We start from the raw sequence: 16335 nt of genomic DNA, 5'->3' as shown, positions 1-16335 counted from the left end.
TGCTGCTGGAGATTGAATCTAGTGATTACTTTAAGGGATTTGCTGTCTCTTTCTTTATCCCTCTCACTCTTTTTTTTCTTTCTTTTTTTCTTTCCCCCCTCCTTTTCCCTCCCTCTTATCCCTTTCGTGGTGCATTTGTCTTCGAGGAACCTGGGGTGTTCTTTTCATCAGTTCAATCTCTCTCTGGCACTTGAGTCCTGATTGGCTGAAGGACTTAGGGGGAAAAAAAATCTTTAATTAAGTAGATAATCTCTTCTTAGGAAGTTCTGCGGCTCCATTTCACCAGCCCCCTTTAGCTCTTACTTTAGGATTGGTTATCCTTCGCAGAAGGTGGGATTCAGGAGGCATCCGCCTCTTCATCACACCAGGACTGCTGGGTGGAATATAACTCCATCCCTTCCCTAAATTAGTTGTGCTTCTTTTTTTTTTTTTTTCCCTTTCTCTGGTGGTGGTGGTACCCAAGTTTGGGGTTTTTTTAGGATCTCCTTTCTCCCTCTTTATTTGGATTTTATATTTCACATGGACCCTTATCTGGGCATCTTCTTCCTCACTCCCTTCTTCCAGTCCTGCTATGCCTGGTGAGTATCAAGAGCATCACAGTCTGTGTCACAGGCAGGTGCTCTTCCCAGATACCCTAAGGAAATTCCTCTTCACCTTCCTAAATGTCTCCTCTTTCTCACTTACCTCAGTTCTCTCTTTAATGGAATAGATATTTAACCAAGTCCCTACACACTCACTAGCAGAGAGATTAGATCTATGAAAGTCTCTCTTTTCCCCTGCACCTTTCAAAAATAACTAGGGGCCAGGTTGTAAGCTGGGGCAAAATAGGGGAGAGTGGATGCTGAGACCTAGCCCCTCACTTTCAAGTGGGAAGATAACCCAACGGAAGAGTCAGAGACTTCTGTTCTTCCAAAGGCTCCCAGTCAGCTCGTCTCTTGTCTTAATTAAATCAAGCGGGGCTTCTCTCACACTCCCCAAAGAGGACAGTCCGTGATTAAGAGCTCAGAGCCCACAGGGGTGAGTTAGACCCACAGGAGTGTCATTCTGGATGAGCAGCCTGACAGCCAAGCTCCTTGGCACATACAGGGGCAGAATTACTTGTCTGAAATTCATGTATTAGGGTTTCCTGGGGAGCTGCTTTTGCTACAGCAATTGCTAAAGCTCGGTTTCCAACCACCTGAGTCCCATCAGACCAGTTCTGCTGTGCACAAATCTGTGGCCATTTCCTGTGGACCTCTTGCTTTGTCCTGAGGGCAGTGTTATAGTTATTTCTTAAAAGTTCTTTAAGGGTGAACAGAAAGAGATTATGCTTGCATCAAATCTTGTATCATTCCTTGTGGGATATATCAGTCCCATTCCGAAAGTGAAATGGTCTCTGCAGGTATTTTTCCTATGTGATTTTTACTGAGTACCCAAAATTTTTTTCTCAGTTGCTGTGATGCCCTGGGGAATCTGCTCAGCGGGTTACAGACTTATCTCTAACGGCAAGGAAAGTCTCTTACCACTCAATTACTAAAATCCCCTGCCTTCTACATAGCAGATCTCTAGGGTTATTACCACGGATGGAGAAAAAGAGAAACTAAAGAGTAAATGGGAGCTCATTCCTGTTAGTGTGGAATTTCAGAGATTTTCTACTCCCCTCATTAAAAGAATACGCAACAATTTGTATATATCTAAATACTATAAAAGAGCAAACTCAAGATAAACCTCCCTTCTGGAACAAGGGTAATATGTATGTTCTACAGAAAGGCTAAGAAAGAACTCATGCTGATTTTATTGTTATTTTTCTGTTCTTCCTGTGTACTTGTCTTGCTTTCCTCAATAAAAACAGGTTTAGAATACATTAAAAGAAAAAAACCTAACATTTTAAAGAAACAGTACACAGGAGAGAAATTTCAGCACACGAAGTAGAGCTAAATATAGAAATCCAAGATATTTTCAGTCCAAAGTTGGATGTTTAAATTCCTGTCTCTCAGAAGTTTTTATCTAAGAGAAAAGTTTATAGATCAAGACAACCCCGCTTCTCTCTGTATGTTGCTAATAGGTCATGAGTTCCATAGAGAAAGGAAAATTGCAACCTTTATTTGAAATTATCATTTTGCAGACACTGTCCCTTAACTCTTGAGGAGAAAAAAAGACAAATTTGTGGGAATCGTAAAATAATTCTACTTGAAATTTATGTTGGTTTTCTCTATCTCATCCAACTATTTAAAAAAACATTATTTTTTTCCTGTGATTTAATCACAAGAATTGGGAGTGGGAGCATAGCGGGGAGCCATATAGAACAACAACAAAAAGTGGTTTTATATATATATGTGGCCACTTCCCTTCTTTGCACGTGGATTAGCTTTTACCATTTAATGGACCATTCAACCAGTGTATTATTTCTAGGTGATCAAAATGTCAGGGTTGCATTTAGGAACAAAATCCTCAAAATAAATATAATAAAATAGAGAAAAATGAAGGAAAAATAAGTAATGATACAAATGTTATTGAGTTGCTGTTCAGTTTCCTCTCCTGTGGGAATAACATAAAGATCTCTTACTCAGTAGTTTTCTCCTAAATATATTTTTTACACTTCAGCTGCCTTTGGTTTCCAGTCTCCCTGATTTTCTAATAACCTTGGGGAGCTCATATTGAGAACAAAACTCAGATCCAAAAGGAAGTTCTATCCTTTTTCTCTATTTACAATAATGACAGTGAAGACGTAAATCCAGCTTTATCATTTTCTAAAGAGCAGAACCGACAGCACAGTAGCCTGAGTGGGTGGTAAGCTATCAGACAAATATTGTAATGACAGATTAGGTAAGGCTCTCAGGGCATATTAAACTGAGAAGTGTGATGCTAAACTGATGAGTGTGATGTTATTGGTTAAAGTTGTAACTGAGACAGAATTATCAGAGGCTTATGAGTATTTGATATGAATAAAATATAATGGGACAGCTGCTTGGCAGCATTTTTTGCTTTCAGATTCAATAAAACTATGATAGAAAACTCCTGCTGAAGATATTCACTAGCTTTGAGACAATTTTCTAATATTGGATCCAATTACAATCTCTTGCCCTGGATTTACTTTTTACCTGGAGATATGGAGCTGGGCTGAGGGAAGCAGCGTGCCCTGCACAGCCTGGGGAGGGGGCAGAGGAACTCGAGGGTGTCCTCCCCCTACCTGCCCAGCTATGAGCCTGCTCTGCTTCAGTCTGTGTAATGCTGTCCTGGGGTCTGAAGATGGAGGGAAAGAGGTTTACACAGCTAGAAACTCCCTGAGCTTTCTCAGAGAAGAGAAATTACTTCAAGTGTCTCTTTACAAGTGTGTGATACAAAAAATCACCAATGTCATAGGAATTGGGCTGATTAACACCAGCTATGAATGCAGCTACTTAGTTTAGTATTACATTCTACTTTCCTTTACAATGGAATGAAAATGTAGTAAAAATACATAATTTCTTTTAAAAAATCACACTACAGAGAAAACAATGAAGAGAGGTTTTGGTAGTGATTCCTATTTGCAGCACAGAGATGATTCTAGAGACACTGTCACTATTGTACTACATCTGTGTAAGTAGTGGCTTAATTGCTGTCTGCCCTTACTGGAGACTATATACAGAACGGAGATGCATTTTTCTTAGCTAAATTATAAGAGCAAAGAAAAGCACATAGATTCTTTCTCCATTCATATCTTTCCTTCCCCTTCAACACAAGTAAGAAAAATTTCAGCCAGCCTCCAGCCATATGATAGTCCCGTCTTCCCTTCTCCTGAAGGGAAACTGCAAGAGTTAAATGTTGGGGTGTCAAGTGCACAAAACACTTGAAACTTTGTGAATCCTTCACTTGTCTAAGTCCTATAAACCCAGCCAGCAGCATGCCTGCATATTGATCTGAGAGCTCAAGGAAAATGCCTTCTGTCTCTCTGACTTTATTAACGGTTTAGAATATCCTGCTGGGAAATTGCTACTGTATCATTTGCTCAGCTGCAGATGGAGAATTGGCATATCCTGAACTTGGCCTTTTTGTGAACCTTGAAGTTTATCCTGGAAGAAACAGATCCTCTGCTTCAATGCAGTCATGTCAATTGACTCCTGCTAACAGGCTGGTTTGCTGTAAACTGATGTTGTGGATTACCATCCTCCTCCTAAAGCTGTCCTTGCAACTTCTCATATGTTCCTAATCCAAGTGTTTGAGGCAAATCCCTTCTATACACTGTGAAACTGGGCTTTCCTACCCACATGGGAAGCAATGCAGACAGCATATATATCTTCTTTTGGTGACAAAAACAAGATAAGAGAGGACTTGCAATTTTCTAGCTCTTGCCTACGCAGGAGCATTTTACCAGAGTTTTCTCACAGCTGCTACCAGGGGCCCAGATTCACACTGACACCATCCTGAGTGTGGTCCCCATAGCAAAGCACTTAAGGTCAAGGCAATGGACAGAAGGGAAACCAGATGGAAAAATGACTTGTTCATGCTGCTACCCAGTTGCGTTAGGATGGGGACCCATGGAGCTTACACAGTCTGATTAGCCCCAGGTTCATGGCCCTGTGTGATTCAGGTCACCCGATGCTCTAATCACTCGGCTACAGATGCCGTCTCTCCAAGTCCCAGGAAATATTTAATTAGCTGTACAATGCAGAAGCAGCTTCCAAAGGAAAATTCCTCTGCAATACAACCATCGACTTCGTGCTAAAGTACCCATGGGGGCTGGAGCACAGCCGTGTCTGAATCCCAAGCCTGGAACAAAGGGAAAGAATCTCCTGTTCTCACAGCCCACTCCTGTTTTGACCCAGGGGAATCTTTCCCAAAGAAAGCTTCATCAATATAAACCCATTTTCACCAAAAAACCCACAAAAACCAAACCAAAACAAAAGAAAGCTAGACTCACCAGAATGAAATGTTGCAAACTCATTTCTCCGAACTCTAAACTGTAATAGCAAAGATCAGGTTTCTTGTGATTTTGACCAAGCTGAAGTAATGAGATCTCCTTTTGTGGTGTGCTTTGGAAAGGATCTCTGTGGGTGCAGTTCTAGTGGAGGTGAAGTGGGCTTGCTAACTACACAAGTGGTTTTCCAGGGCAGGACAGCATCCTCTTTCAATCTCTCATGTGTCTGATGTCTGTGGACCAGTCCTGCCACCCTGTCTGTCCCTGTGTCTATAGCAGGGCTGCACTTTGACCCTCAGCTTTGGACAGCATTGCCTGCTTCCTCCTGTGCTTGAGCCCACCCTGGGATGCCCCCACAGTGTCTCTGCTGGATTTGTAGCACAGACAGTATCTTTATCTCCTTTATGAGGGAATACTTGTAGCTCATTTGAAGCAGAACATAATCTCGAGAAGAAGATGAAGAAGTTTCTATCAGTGCATGCTCTGTCATTTTTCCAATCAGTCACTCACTGCAAGATCTCAATCCACTGATTCCACCTCTCTGGCCCCAGTGTCCTCCCTGGGTGATAACAGCAGTCACCCATTTCTCTGAAGTGCTGGGTTCCAGCAGGGAAAATGCTCCACAGACTCACCAGAAATAGTGATGAGTGTTATTTTACAAATTGGGAGAAAGTGGAATTAGGTATTTTTAGGAGACTCTCTATTTTCTTACTTCATTTCTGAATTGGGATATTTTGAGTTGGCTCTTGGGATTTTTCAAAGTGTCAGTCCTTTCTGCCATGATGCAGCTAGGCAGGATTCACCCAGCCATTCTCCAAATTCTGCAGGTGGTCATTGCCCATATGGAGTCCCAGTGCTGACTGACCATTTGCACAGAAACAGTCTTTCTTACTGAAAGACCAGACAGCATCAGTTCTGCAAGGCCATAGGGACAGTGTTGGAGACAAGCCACACTGCCTGACCCTTGGAGGTGATCCCTCCACACCGTCAGTGGGAACAGCAGAAAGCTTCGTTTTGTCTAGGACCTTCCACCTACCCCAAACCCCCAGGGTCCCCTGCAAAGTGTCCAGGAGGATGGAAAAGACAGGTATATTTGTGCTCAGCCATCACCATAACCTGAGGAGAGTATGGGCAGTCAGACATGGCACCACAGGAAAACAAGAGATTGTGATGTGGAGAGATCCATCTGGATACATATTGCAAAGGAGCAGTGGTGCGATGCCCTCCTTCCCTCAACATGGTCCTACTCCTGGGGCTGGGGCAAATGCTACCCGGAGTTTAGTCAAGTGAGGTAAAAAGCAAGGCTAGGGGAACCAGAAAGCTAAATAAGGGGTGGATTGGTACAAAGGATAGCTGAGCAGAGGAAAGCAAAAGGAGGGAGCAGTGAAGGAACTGTAGCCCAGTACAGCTTGACTGAGGGGACCAGGGTGGGGGGAAGGGGACTGCACTATCCTGTCCCTTAGGGAGCAGCAAAGGGACATGGGGGAAAGACCAGAGGTGCCTGCAGCCAGGAGACAGGCAGACTGTGGGGGAGTGAGAGGAGAGCCCTGGGATGCCTGGCATTCCCCAGACCCCTCCACCATCACCCCCTCCCTGCTGACACTGTCTCTATCTTCCAGGTCAGTGAATAATTTCCTGATGACGGGCCCCAAGGTAAGAGAAATCCCTTTGATCTCTGTCCCTGATTCCACTAAACCCAGGGAGGGAAGGAGAGAGAGAGAGGGGCTCCTGCTTCCCACTCCTCTCCACCCAGCCTTGGCCAGAGCTCCCCTCACCCCCAGGTTTCCAGCAATAAGGCAGAGAAAGGCCAGGAACTTGTGAGTTCTTTGGGCTGCATGAGCCCTGAGCAATGCTGTCCAGGGGTTCCTTTAAGCTGGTTGGGGCCAGGTTCTGAAGATGTGTCTATATTCACTGGCCAAGGCTCTCACCTGACATCTATTGCTTCCTGAGGATCAGGTTGGCATCAGGGCCCACACTGATCCAGCTGGAAAGTATTTTCTGTAGGCCCTGTAAAACATACTTCCTCAAGGAGCACAACTAGCATTGCCAGGACTTTGTTCTATATTTTTGACCCATCACATCCTTATGCTCCTCTTTCAGAGGCCTTTTTTTCTTAGCCATGACCAGTTGTAAAATTTACCCAGATTTTGTTCTGGCTATTCCCCAGGAACACTTCCAGGCCCATCTAGCTCCCAATACACTGCTGGAGCAAGCTTGTCCCAATGCACTAGCTCTCCCCCATGGGCTGTGGTGAAGAAGAAGGCAGGTTGAGGCATCTGCTAGCCTGGAGCTCCCTGATCTGAGCAGAAAGCTCTGTCTCCTCTCATGGTGGAGAGACAAAGGGTTCCCTGTGGCAGAAGTGGACTGGCACATTCCCTATTGTGGCTAACAGCCAAGAGCTGAGCTTTCTCCCACAGGAGGCTCAGGCTCTGACCCAGCTCAGCAGGAAATGGGTTTGTTGCTGGTGGTGGTGAGCTTCCCAAGGAAGCCAAGCCAGGGAGACCTTCTGAGCTCTGTATGTGCTGTCTTTGTAAGATGGCACACAGGTTACTTTCAGTTGAAAACATGCATCGTCCCCGTGCTGACCCCCAGCTCTGCTCCTAGGCCTATCTCATCTACTCCAGCAGTGTGGCAGCTGGGGCGCAGAGCGGCATCGAGGAATGCAAGTTCCAGTTCGCCTGGGACCGCTGGAACTGCCCGGAGAGGGCACTGCAGCTCTCCAGCCACGGTGGGCTGCGCAGTGGTAAGGAAAGTATTGGATACCACTACTGGGACCCCCTTGCTACAGGTTAGAGCCCATAGCCCCCTCCTCTCTTCCCAAGTGTCTCCTTTTCTTCCCCATTCCCACCTGGGAAGTGCCTCTCCCAGGAATCCCCCAGAGGGATCTTCCCAGGAGACCCCTTCACCCATTAGCTCCCAGATACACTGGGATCTAGCTCCAAGGCCTCCTTGCAATGCCAGCTTTGCCCATGGACCTGCTGAACTCCAACTGACACAGGACCAGCCCTTACAAAACTGTCTCCCCACAAGGATGCACCCCCCTGACCTGTACATAGCCTGCTGGACACCATGCCTAGATGGTGTCCCAGGGTATTCCAGGGAGGCTAAGAACCAGCACAGGCTGGCTAGATAGCAATCAGAAAGATAAAGCTAAAGGGAGCAGGAAAATTCATCAGTGGCTGTGCTCTGGCCAAGAGGCAGGACAAAAGCTTTTCTACATTTTCCAGATGTCAGAATCACTCTAGGCATATATCTAGCATCCCTGACCTCTGCCACTGTAGGGCATGGAGCAGTGGTCATTGTCACTGTATCCTATTCCTTACCTATTTGCAGGTGTCAGGAAATATTTCAGTGTATATCTTGCCCTCTATACCTATGTTTGATGCTGGCCTGGGCTCATACCTGCTCTGTAAAAGCAGGACCTGGGTGTGGAGGAGAGCTCAGGCCTCTGGTGGGACTAGGAGCAGACAAGAGACCAGAGCTCCAGGGAGACATGGACAAAGGTTTCCTCAAGCGGGACCTTGAGGAGACAATTGCAGCACAAGGCCTGCTCTGAGACCAGAAGCAGGTCCTGGGACCATTCCTGTCAAGGTTATCTGCTCAGATCCACACCTTGCTGATATTAAAGGAAAGCTAAAGGCTCAGTGAAGCCAACTGATGATTCCCAGACTTATCCTGGTGGGTAGGTATGGTCACTGCTCAGAGCCTTTTCAGCAGAAGATATGGCTTGAGGGGACTGTGGGGAAGGAGCTCTTCAATACTTGGAGGGGACCCCTTCTTGCTGGGGGTGTTAGTGAGAAGTGGGGGACATTGGCAGTCTGTGCTGTATCACCACTGTTGAGCTCCCACAAGGACAGCCAGGTGCTGTCTCCTCCACACCCTTTCAAATGACATGAGTCAGTCTGGATCATATTTGGGAGCTTCTATCTTCATGCAGTTCAAGCCAAAACTAAGCTAATCTGACATGTAGTGCCTCTTCTCCACCCCACAAAGTCTTCCCCACTACAGATGTCCTGTGCAGACTCCTGCACGGTAGGAACAATTTCTAGCACTGCCCTTGCCATGAAATCTTTTGCACATCTGCTCTCTTTGTATTCCCCCCTGGCAGCAAACCGAGAAACAGCCTTTGTCCACGCCATCAGCTCTGCAGGTGTCATGTACACGCTGACCCGGAACTGCAGCCTGGGGGATTTTGACAACTGTGGCTGTGACGACTCCCGCAACGGACAGCTGGGTAAGGAGGGATGAGCTGCTCATCCCAGGTGGCAGGAGAAGCTTGTCTCTCCTCCACTGAGGCCTGTAGAAACACCTCCCCATCCTGGTCCCCACACCTGGCAATAATGCTCAGAGAAAAGCTTTCCCTGATTCAAACCAAAGTAGCTCTGTGGAAGCTAATGGAGCCACTTCCAGTTTACACCAGCCAAGCGCTTTTTGCTTTCCATTACTTTCTAAATGAGCAGGAAAGTAGAAGGGGTTGCAGTTTCCCTGCTTCAAATCAAGAACTCTATTTAAGCTGCTGTTGAGAATGACTATATCATATAGGCTGAGGAGTAGATCTGTGCCATGCACCTAAATGATCTTGGTATAACAGCACAAATCCTGATATAGCAGCATAGGTCAAGGACCTCAGGGTTCCCAGGGTCTGCAGGACCAGGTTGGCCCCACAGCAGAATGACCATGAGAAAAAGCAGGGTGGCATTCATAAACTTCTCTAACACTTGTCAGCATGACAGAGCGTTAGAGCACGAGAGCACAACCAGGAGAATCACTGTGGCAGCACACAGCCATCACACCCTCCACATGACAGTGATATCCAGGCCTTCAGCCACCAAGCACCCCTGGTGGGGAACTCCAGGCTGCACCACTCCAGCTCTGCTCAGCTTTCACAGAAAACAGACATTTAGGGGTTTTGCTTTGAATAGAAAGAGGTCAAATTTCAAATGATCAAAATGATCAAAATCTTTTAAAAGCCATGCCCTGCCCAGCCACACTAGGCAGTCAGTATGTATGACTTTATGACAAACTCCTCTGGAGTGTCCAGTATTTAGTAATTTACTGTCCTGGCTGATAGCCACTACTGCAAAGGTGTCCAAGGTTTGGGAATGCCTGTCTCTAGCAGAGCAAGATTTTTGGGCAGCAACACATAAAATTCTATTTTCTCTGGAAAACCAAGTTAGTCGTGCTACATTTCTTTTCCCCAAATATATCTGTTTTTAATAAAAAACTTTCCATTGTGGACTTAAAAGCCTTGTAAGGCACATGTAAATTTTCGGCTTGACCAAAGCATGATTCAGTTCAGCCATTGGACTGAATCCAAGCTGGTGAAAGGTTTTCCTACTTCCTTCAGTCCCAGTCCTTGATTTGGACTACATCATCCACTGCAACTACCCACCTCCCATGAAACAATCCTGTCTTTCCCTGGGACAGGGAATCACAATGCCCTGGGGAAGTCCAGGCAAAGGCCAGGCCTTTCCAGACAGGCACAAGGCCATTAAACCACAACTCCCAAGATGTATCAATGTGGCATGTCAGGGTCAGAATGTTCCAGATTTCAAATCTTCATTAAAACTTTGGCATCTTTCTGTAGGAGGAAAAAAAAAATGCATTATGCCTTTCCAGTCCCATTCAGTTAGGAAAAGTACCTTCCACATATTTTTGTGTAATTTCACAGTTCTTTGCTGACTCCCTTGTTTCTTGATGGTAACTAGAAAATCAGACCCTTCTAAAATGCCAAACATAATCTCAGAATTCTGGGTGTGCCAAAACCAGGGCCTCCTTGATGCACCTGTGCCAGGTTTGGGCTGCTCTAGGCAGAGGGGAATCTTTTGCCTCTGACCAGGATGCCTCCACCAGTTTGTTAATCCAAGTTAGCAAGATGTTGTCCCTGCAAGCCACACTGAATCAGCTGAAGTCAGGGTTTGAGAAGTGATTAGAGACCCAAAGGCTTATCTGCATGTCTGCTAATGCATGATAACTGACAGCTTCTAAATCCTGCTCCATAGAAAATCTGGAAAGTCCTGAATTTGTTGTACATACCCCTTTGCTGCCTGCCTGAGCCATTTACTATCCAGGCCTCAGAAGAAATGTCATGAACTCAGTGGGAGGGAATCTAGGAGTACTGTGTGGTGAAAGGCTGGATTTGCCCCACAGCCTCCATTCCCTCCCATCACTTCTGAAACCTCTTCTGGTTCTTTGACAGAACACATCTCATCTCCTTTCTTAGGGGGACAAGGCTGGCTGTGGGGAGGCTGCAGCGATAACGTGGGCTTTGGGGAAGCTATTTCCAAGCAGTTTGTGGATGCCCTGGAGACTGGACAAGATGCCAGAGCTGCTATGAACCTGCATAACAACGAGGCAGGTAGAAAGGTGAGCGCCTCTCTCCCTCCAGAGCTGACAGTGCATACCAAATTGGCTCTGAGGATTCACTGTGGAGAGTCACAATTTGATGTAGCTAAAAACACATGTCCAGAAGAAACAACTTCTTGGGGGGGGGCATGGCAGCAGTACAATGGTGTCTGCTCTAAGCTAGCAAAGCTTCTGTGTTACGGTGTTAATGACTGTCTGCAGTACTCTTTCTCCCAGTTCAATGAGGGGAGCACTGTGGAAAAGCAGATCTGTGAGCTTTAGGACTACTGTGCATGGAGAATTGATGCCAAACTCCTCCGCAGGCCCGGAGCCATATTTCTGCATGCATTGCAGCACAGAAACAGAAGTGATCCTTTTATAATTATCCCTCTGGATATATAATAAGTATATAATTTATTTCTATATTTATAAAAATATAAATAATAAATTTATTTATACATAACAATATATAATAATCCCGCTGGGATTATTTTCTTGAGCCCCTCTCTCTGCTCACCCTGTAGGCAGTGAAAGGGACCATGAAGCGGACCTGCAAATGCCACGGCGTGTCAGGGAGCTGCACCACCCAGACCTGCTGGCTGCAGTTGCCCGAGTTTCGGGAGGTGGGCACTTACCTCAAGGAGAGGTACCACAAAGCCCTGAAGGTAGACTTGCTGCAGGGAGCCGGGAACAGCGCTGCCAGCCGGGGTGCGATTGCTGAGACCTTCAGCTCCATCTCCAAGAAGGAACTGGTCCATTTGGAAGACTCTCCCGACTACTGCCTGGAGAACAAGACACTGGGGCTGCTGGGCACGGAGGGCAGGGAGTGCCTGAAGAGGGGCAAGGCGCTCAGCAAGTGGGAGAAGCGGAGCTGCCGGCGGCTGTGTGGGGACTGCGGGCTGGCGGTGGAGGAGAGGCGAGCCGAGATGGTGTCCAGCTGCAACTGCAAGTTCCACTGGTGCTGTGCTGTGCGCTGCGAGCAGTGCCGCAAACGCGTCACCAAGTACTTCTGCGTCCGCAAGGAGAAGCGGGAGCGCAGCGGAGGTGGCGGAGCCAGCCGCAAGCTCAAGAGAAAGCTCTAACTTGCTTCTGCTCCTCCACAGTTCTGTCTGCCCCTCTCCTCTCCTGCCCTTCCCATCAGCTCCTGGCACCATTTCTGTTTGGCATAGTTTTGTCTCATTCCCACTGCTGCCTCACTGGGGCTTGGGCAAGGCAAAAGAGCCTTGTATGAGCTCTCAGGCCTTGCAGTGGTGAAGGGCATTAGTGCAGTGGGCAATGTCTTCTGGGGAGACCTTCAAGTGTTCACAAAACAAAGTGAGACTGGGTCCCTTCAGCTCAGTGTCACTCTATCCAGTGACTATGGCATTATCTCTGAAAATACAGGAGGTCTTGGTGGCTCCTGTGGTTTTGAGCTTATCTGTTCCTCAAACAAGCACCTGCTCTGGGCTTTTGAGTAAGTGAGATGAAAAGTACAAGGAACTTGAGATGGCACCAACAATTGGGCAACTCGGATTAGTAAATGAGAAGAGGTTTTTAAAAAACAGAGGTACTAAAACAGTTATTGCCTCAGGCCTACACTTTGAGGAAATACAAAAGACATGCAACTCCTTTCTCAGCAAGCCAGCCTCCAGGGATCCCACAGCTTTGCTTCCCACACTTTGACAGCTTTGCTAAGCTCTCCAGTGCTTTACTTTGCATTTGAAATGGCAGCAGTAAGATCGAAACTGCTGCTTGACCTGCCCATTACACAACTGTCCAAAATCAGGGTCCCATCACTTGATTTTTACACGCTTTCTTTGTGTCTTTCAATTCCCCAGGTCTGGTCCCCCTTTTTAGGCCAGCATTCCTATCAAAGCCCCTGACTGATGCCATAAAGATGCCCTCGTACTTCTCCACTACCTCCTTCCTCCCAGATCATTCCCAGAGAGGAGCTGCTGAGTTGAGCCTATTCCCCATGTCCTGGTGTACTTGCCAAGCACTCTTACCCTGTCAGCTAACTAACTACTTCTTCCTAGTCTGAGAAAAAATGTCAGTTGGTATTTAATGGTGGTGTAAATAGGAAAGTGAAGCACTTTGAAGTTTAATTTATTGCACAGTTACTGTGATGTATACATAACAGTTTTTCCTCTACCACTTATTGTATATATTCTATAGGCTAAGCAAGCAGCAGGAAGACTTGGTTGATGCATCTCTGTTCCCTTGCTAAGGCTAGGGGAGGGAGGTAAGAAGCTGCCAGCTGCGGGACTTGGGGAAGCTCACTGTACCATCACAACAATCTTCCCCTGAGCTGCGATAATATCATCTGTTTTGCTGTTTGAAGTGTCCTTTAGCCAGACAAGAAGCCAGCAGAGCTGTTACTGGCCATTAGACTAATCTTGTAGACAATATTTGTAAACCAATAGCCAATGCAATAAATCAGTAGCCAAGTGCTTGCAAAATGCTGTTGTGTCTTAAGTGGTTGGGTGTTCTTTTGCCCCATTTTGTGTGTATGTATAAATTTAAGACTCCTGGAGTTTAAAACACACTGCTTACCCATCTGAGCTCAGGAAGACTCAACCAGTTCCAGCCAGCACAACCTCAGCCTCTACCACAAGGGAAAAGGCTGTGCTCTCTCCTGAGCTTGCTTGATGATGCATCCAACTGCAATGCAACTACCAGGAAGAAATGGGGTGGGAGTGGGGCAGACAGGGCCCAGTTGTCTAGTACACAGCAGATATATTAACAACACTCAGCAGCCTATATTTGTCTCTTCATTATCAATTAGTCCCTTGATTCTAGGACTACCTCACAGGGGAGCAGGAATTTGGACCTAGGGTCTCATCAGAGCAAGAGCATTCCTGTCAAGCAAGAATCTGGCCTTTCAAAAATTGCAAGAAACCTTGGCCCATTCTCAGTGAAAACTGAAACACTTCCACTTCACACACAAACCACCACTGTTTGCACAGAAGTTCTTACTAGCACGGTGACCCTGCCAAAGGTCTCCTGCATCCACAGCACAGTTCCCCTATCCCTGTGGTTGGCCAGGAAAGAGGAAGCAAGAGCCTCTCGACCACCAGGGAAAGCTCCAACATGGGCCTCCCTTTTCCTTCTGGCTCTCGCCGTTCCACAGTCGGCTGGAAAAGCTGTAGGGCTGTTTCGCGCTGTCTCCCACTCGCACGGCTGCGGGCGAGGGGGACGCGCGGGGCGGCTCAGGGGAGCCCCGCCGCCCCACGCCGCTTCCGCCGGGGCAGCGGCGGCCCGCAGCTGCAGAATGTGCTGACCTCAGCAGCGGGTCCCCTCCCGGCGCACGGAGCCCGCAGCGGTACGGGCCCTGCTGCCATTGTGGGCAGGATTGGATGCTTCCATGTATTCATTTCGGTTTAATGAAGGCGCATTCCTCAGAGGAGAAATATTTACATTCAGCTTCCCAGGTGGTCACCTTCGCCCAGATGACACACAAACAGGCAGCCCCCCGCTCCCTTTTCCAATCCAACCTCTTTAGAGGGCTCGGGAGGAGGGGAGACAACGGAGGGGGGCTGCTGGGGGAGCAGAATAGAGAAGGGAACAAAATGCTAATAAATCAGCCAGCCAGCCCTTTTCCCCTCCCCTCAGTGGAGTCAATGGAAAGTGTCATTTCACATGCTAATCCCCCTCCGATCTCTTTACAACACCTTTTCCGAAAAGTGTTTGGGAAAAGTCCTTGTGGCCCGTTTACAGCTCCCCGCCGCTTCAGATTCCTTCTTGTCTAAGGCCGCGGCCCCGGTGTGGGTCTCTCCCTCCAGCAGGGCTCCTTACAAAAAACATCTCAACAAAGACTTTGGAGTTCATCAGCCTCCCACTGAAATTCACAGCTGCTGAACAAACTAATCCCCTCTCTTGGCCTTTCTTCCTTTCAATGGGTTCTTGGCTTCAAAGACACTTTGGGAAAGGACTTTGTGGGGACTCACACTGCTCCCTCAATAGAAGTTAGTGCAAGCATTATCTTCAGAGCAAGTGGCTTTACAAACAAATACTGCCTAACAATCTCTGCCCCTCCAGCTCCCCCAAACACACACAAGCCTAGCCTGCAGACATGATGTTATCTGCCACAGGATTAGAGCTCTGTTCTCTGTGCCCAGGGATCCTTTCCTCTGCCCCCTTCCCCCCCAAATTCTTTGTCAAGCCAAAGGCCTTCTCACACAACTGAAAATGCTTTCACTGGTGCCCGGGTGCTGTGAAGCCATGTGCCCACACGGGATGGAGCAATGCTCACTGCCCGTAGGCTGAGATATTGCCAGCCAGCAGAGATGGTGCTATAAACAGAGGAGCACTTTCCAGTGGGGTTTGAATGGTAATATACCACACCAGGGACAGGGCCTCTGCCACAAGCCTCTCCAAGACTTTCAAGCGAGTCACCTCACTTCCCCCTTCGGCTTGCTTTCAAAGCAAAGAGCTTCAGGGATGGTGCTTACAGGGGTAAACATGAAGCAAAACAGAGCAACAGAGGGGCAGGTGGGATGGCAGCATAAACAGCCAGTCTCTGCACAAGTACTGGGTAGCAGTAGCTATGAGTGCTGGAGGGAACTAATGTCATATGTATCTGAGAGATATGTGGAAAATCTGTGCTTATTTCTCAGCAGCAGAAGTGGCCAGAGTTAAAGAGAGCAAAGGGCTGGATGGCAAAGGGTAGCATAACTGAATCCAAAATGCCAGAATCTAAGAAATGCCAGGCTTGTTAAGTGATCTCAGAAAGCTGGGGCTTCCCTTATATACTCATTAAGCAAATGTATGCCACCTGGGCTGTGTAATAACCCCATTCTGATGCTGCACCAGTGTTACCTTTGACAATCAGCTTTGCTTGTCCCTGCTGGGGGACAGCTGTTAGGCCAGGCTGTTTGCTAACTACTCCAGACCAAAAGCTCTTCAAGACTCCAAACTGGGTGCTTGCTTCTGCCAGCAACAGAACTACAAAAGGCTTCTTTTCCTTGAATGCATGTGGTGTGTCCCTAACACCCATAACTTCCAAAAACCCTGGGCCCTTCTCAGCAACAGCCCTTCAAATTTTCAAACAATCTTTTCAAGCCTTTGCTTCCTCCAAAGTCCTCCAGCCTTGGGTCATGTAATACAGTCCTTCATATTTCAGAGTTTCATATGTG

General features: G+C 47.2%; 1 protein-coding gene across 1 annotated transcript; it reads left to right on the top strand.

The window, feature by feature from the left end:
• Positions 1-442: 442 nt before the first annotated feature.
• WNT8B (Wnt family member 8B) lies at positions 443-12303 on the top strand. The gene is made up of 6 exons (XM_021547691.2): positions 443-578; positions 6496-6529; positions 7481-7619; positions 8985-9110; positions 11100-11242; positions 11746-12303. Exons 1-6 carry the CDS (start codon positions 520-522, stop codon positions 12301-12303), a joined length of 1059 nt encoding a protein of 352 aa, XP_021403366.2. The 5' UTR covers positions 443-519.
• The last annotated feature ends 4032 nt before the right edge of the window (positions 12304-16335 follow it).

The sequence above is a fragment of the Lonchura striata genome, chromosome 7, assembly GCF_046129695.1.
Source record: "Lonchura striata isolate bLonStr1 chromosome 7, bLonStr1.mat, whole genome shotgun sequence".
NCBI classification, from domain to species: Eukaryota; Metazoa; Chordata; class Aves; order Passeriformes; family Estrildidae; genus Lonchura; species Lonchura striata.
The sequence above is the reverse complement of the archived record's forward strand: the minus strand, read 5'-3'. Positions and strand labels throughout refer to the sequence as shown.

What these genes read in the sequence shown, in the direction of transcription:
- WNT8B (XM_021547691.2), top strand. Translation starts at nt 520, where the DNA reads ATGGACCCTTATCTGGGCATCTTCTTCCTCACTCCCTTCTTCCAGTCC. An exon ending in TTCCAGTCCTGCTATGCCTG is followed by an intron (nt 579 to 6,495) that starts GTGAGTATCAAG and finishes TCTATCTTCCAG; the next exon opens with GTCAGTGAATAATTTCCTGA. An exon ending in CTCCCGCAACGGACAGCTGG is followed by an intron (nt 9,111 to 11,099) that starts GTAAGGAGGGAT and finishes CTCCTTTCTTAG; the next exon opens with GGGGACAAGGCTGGCTGTGG.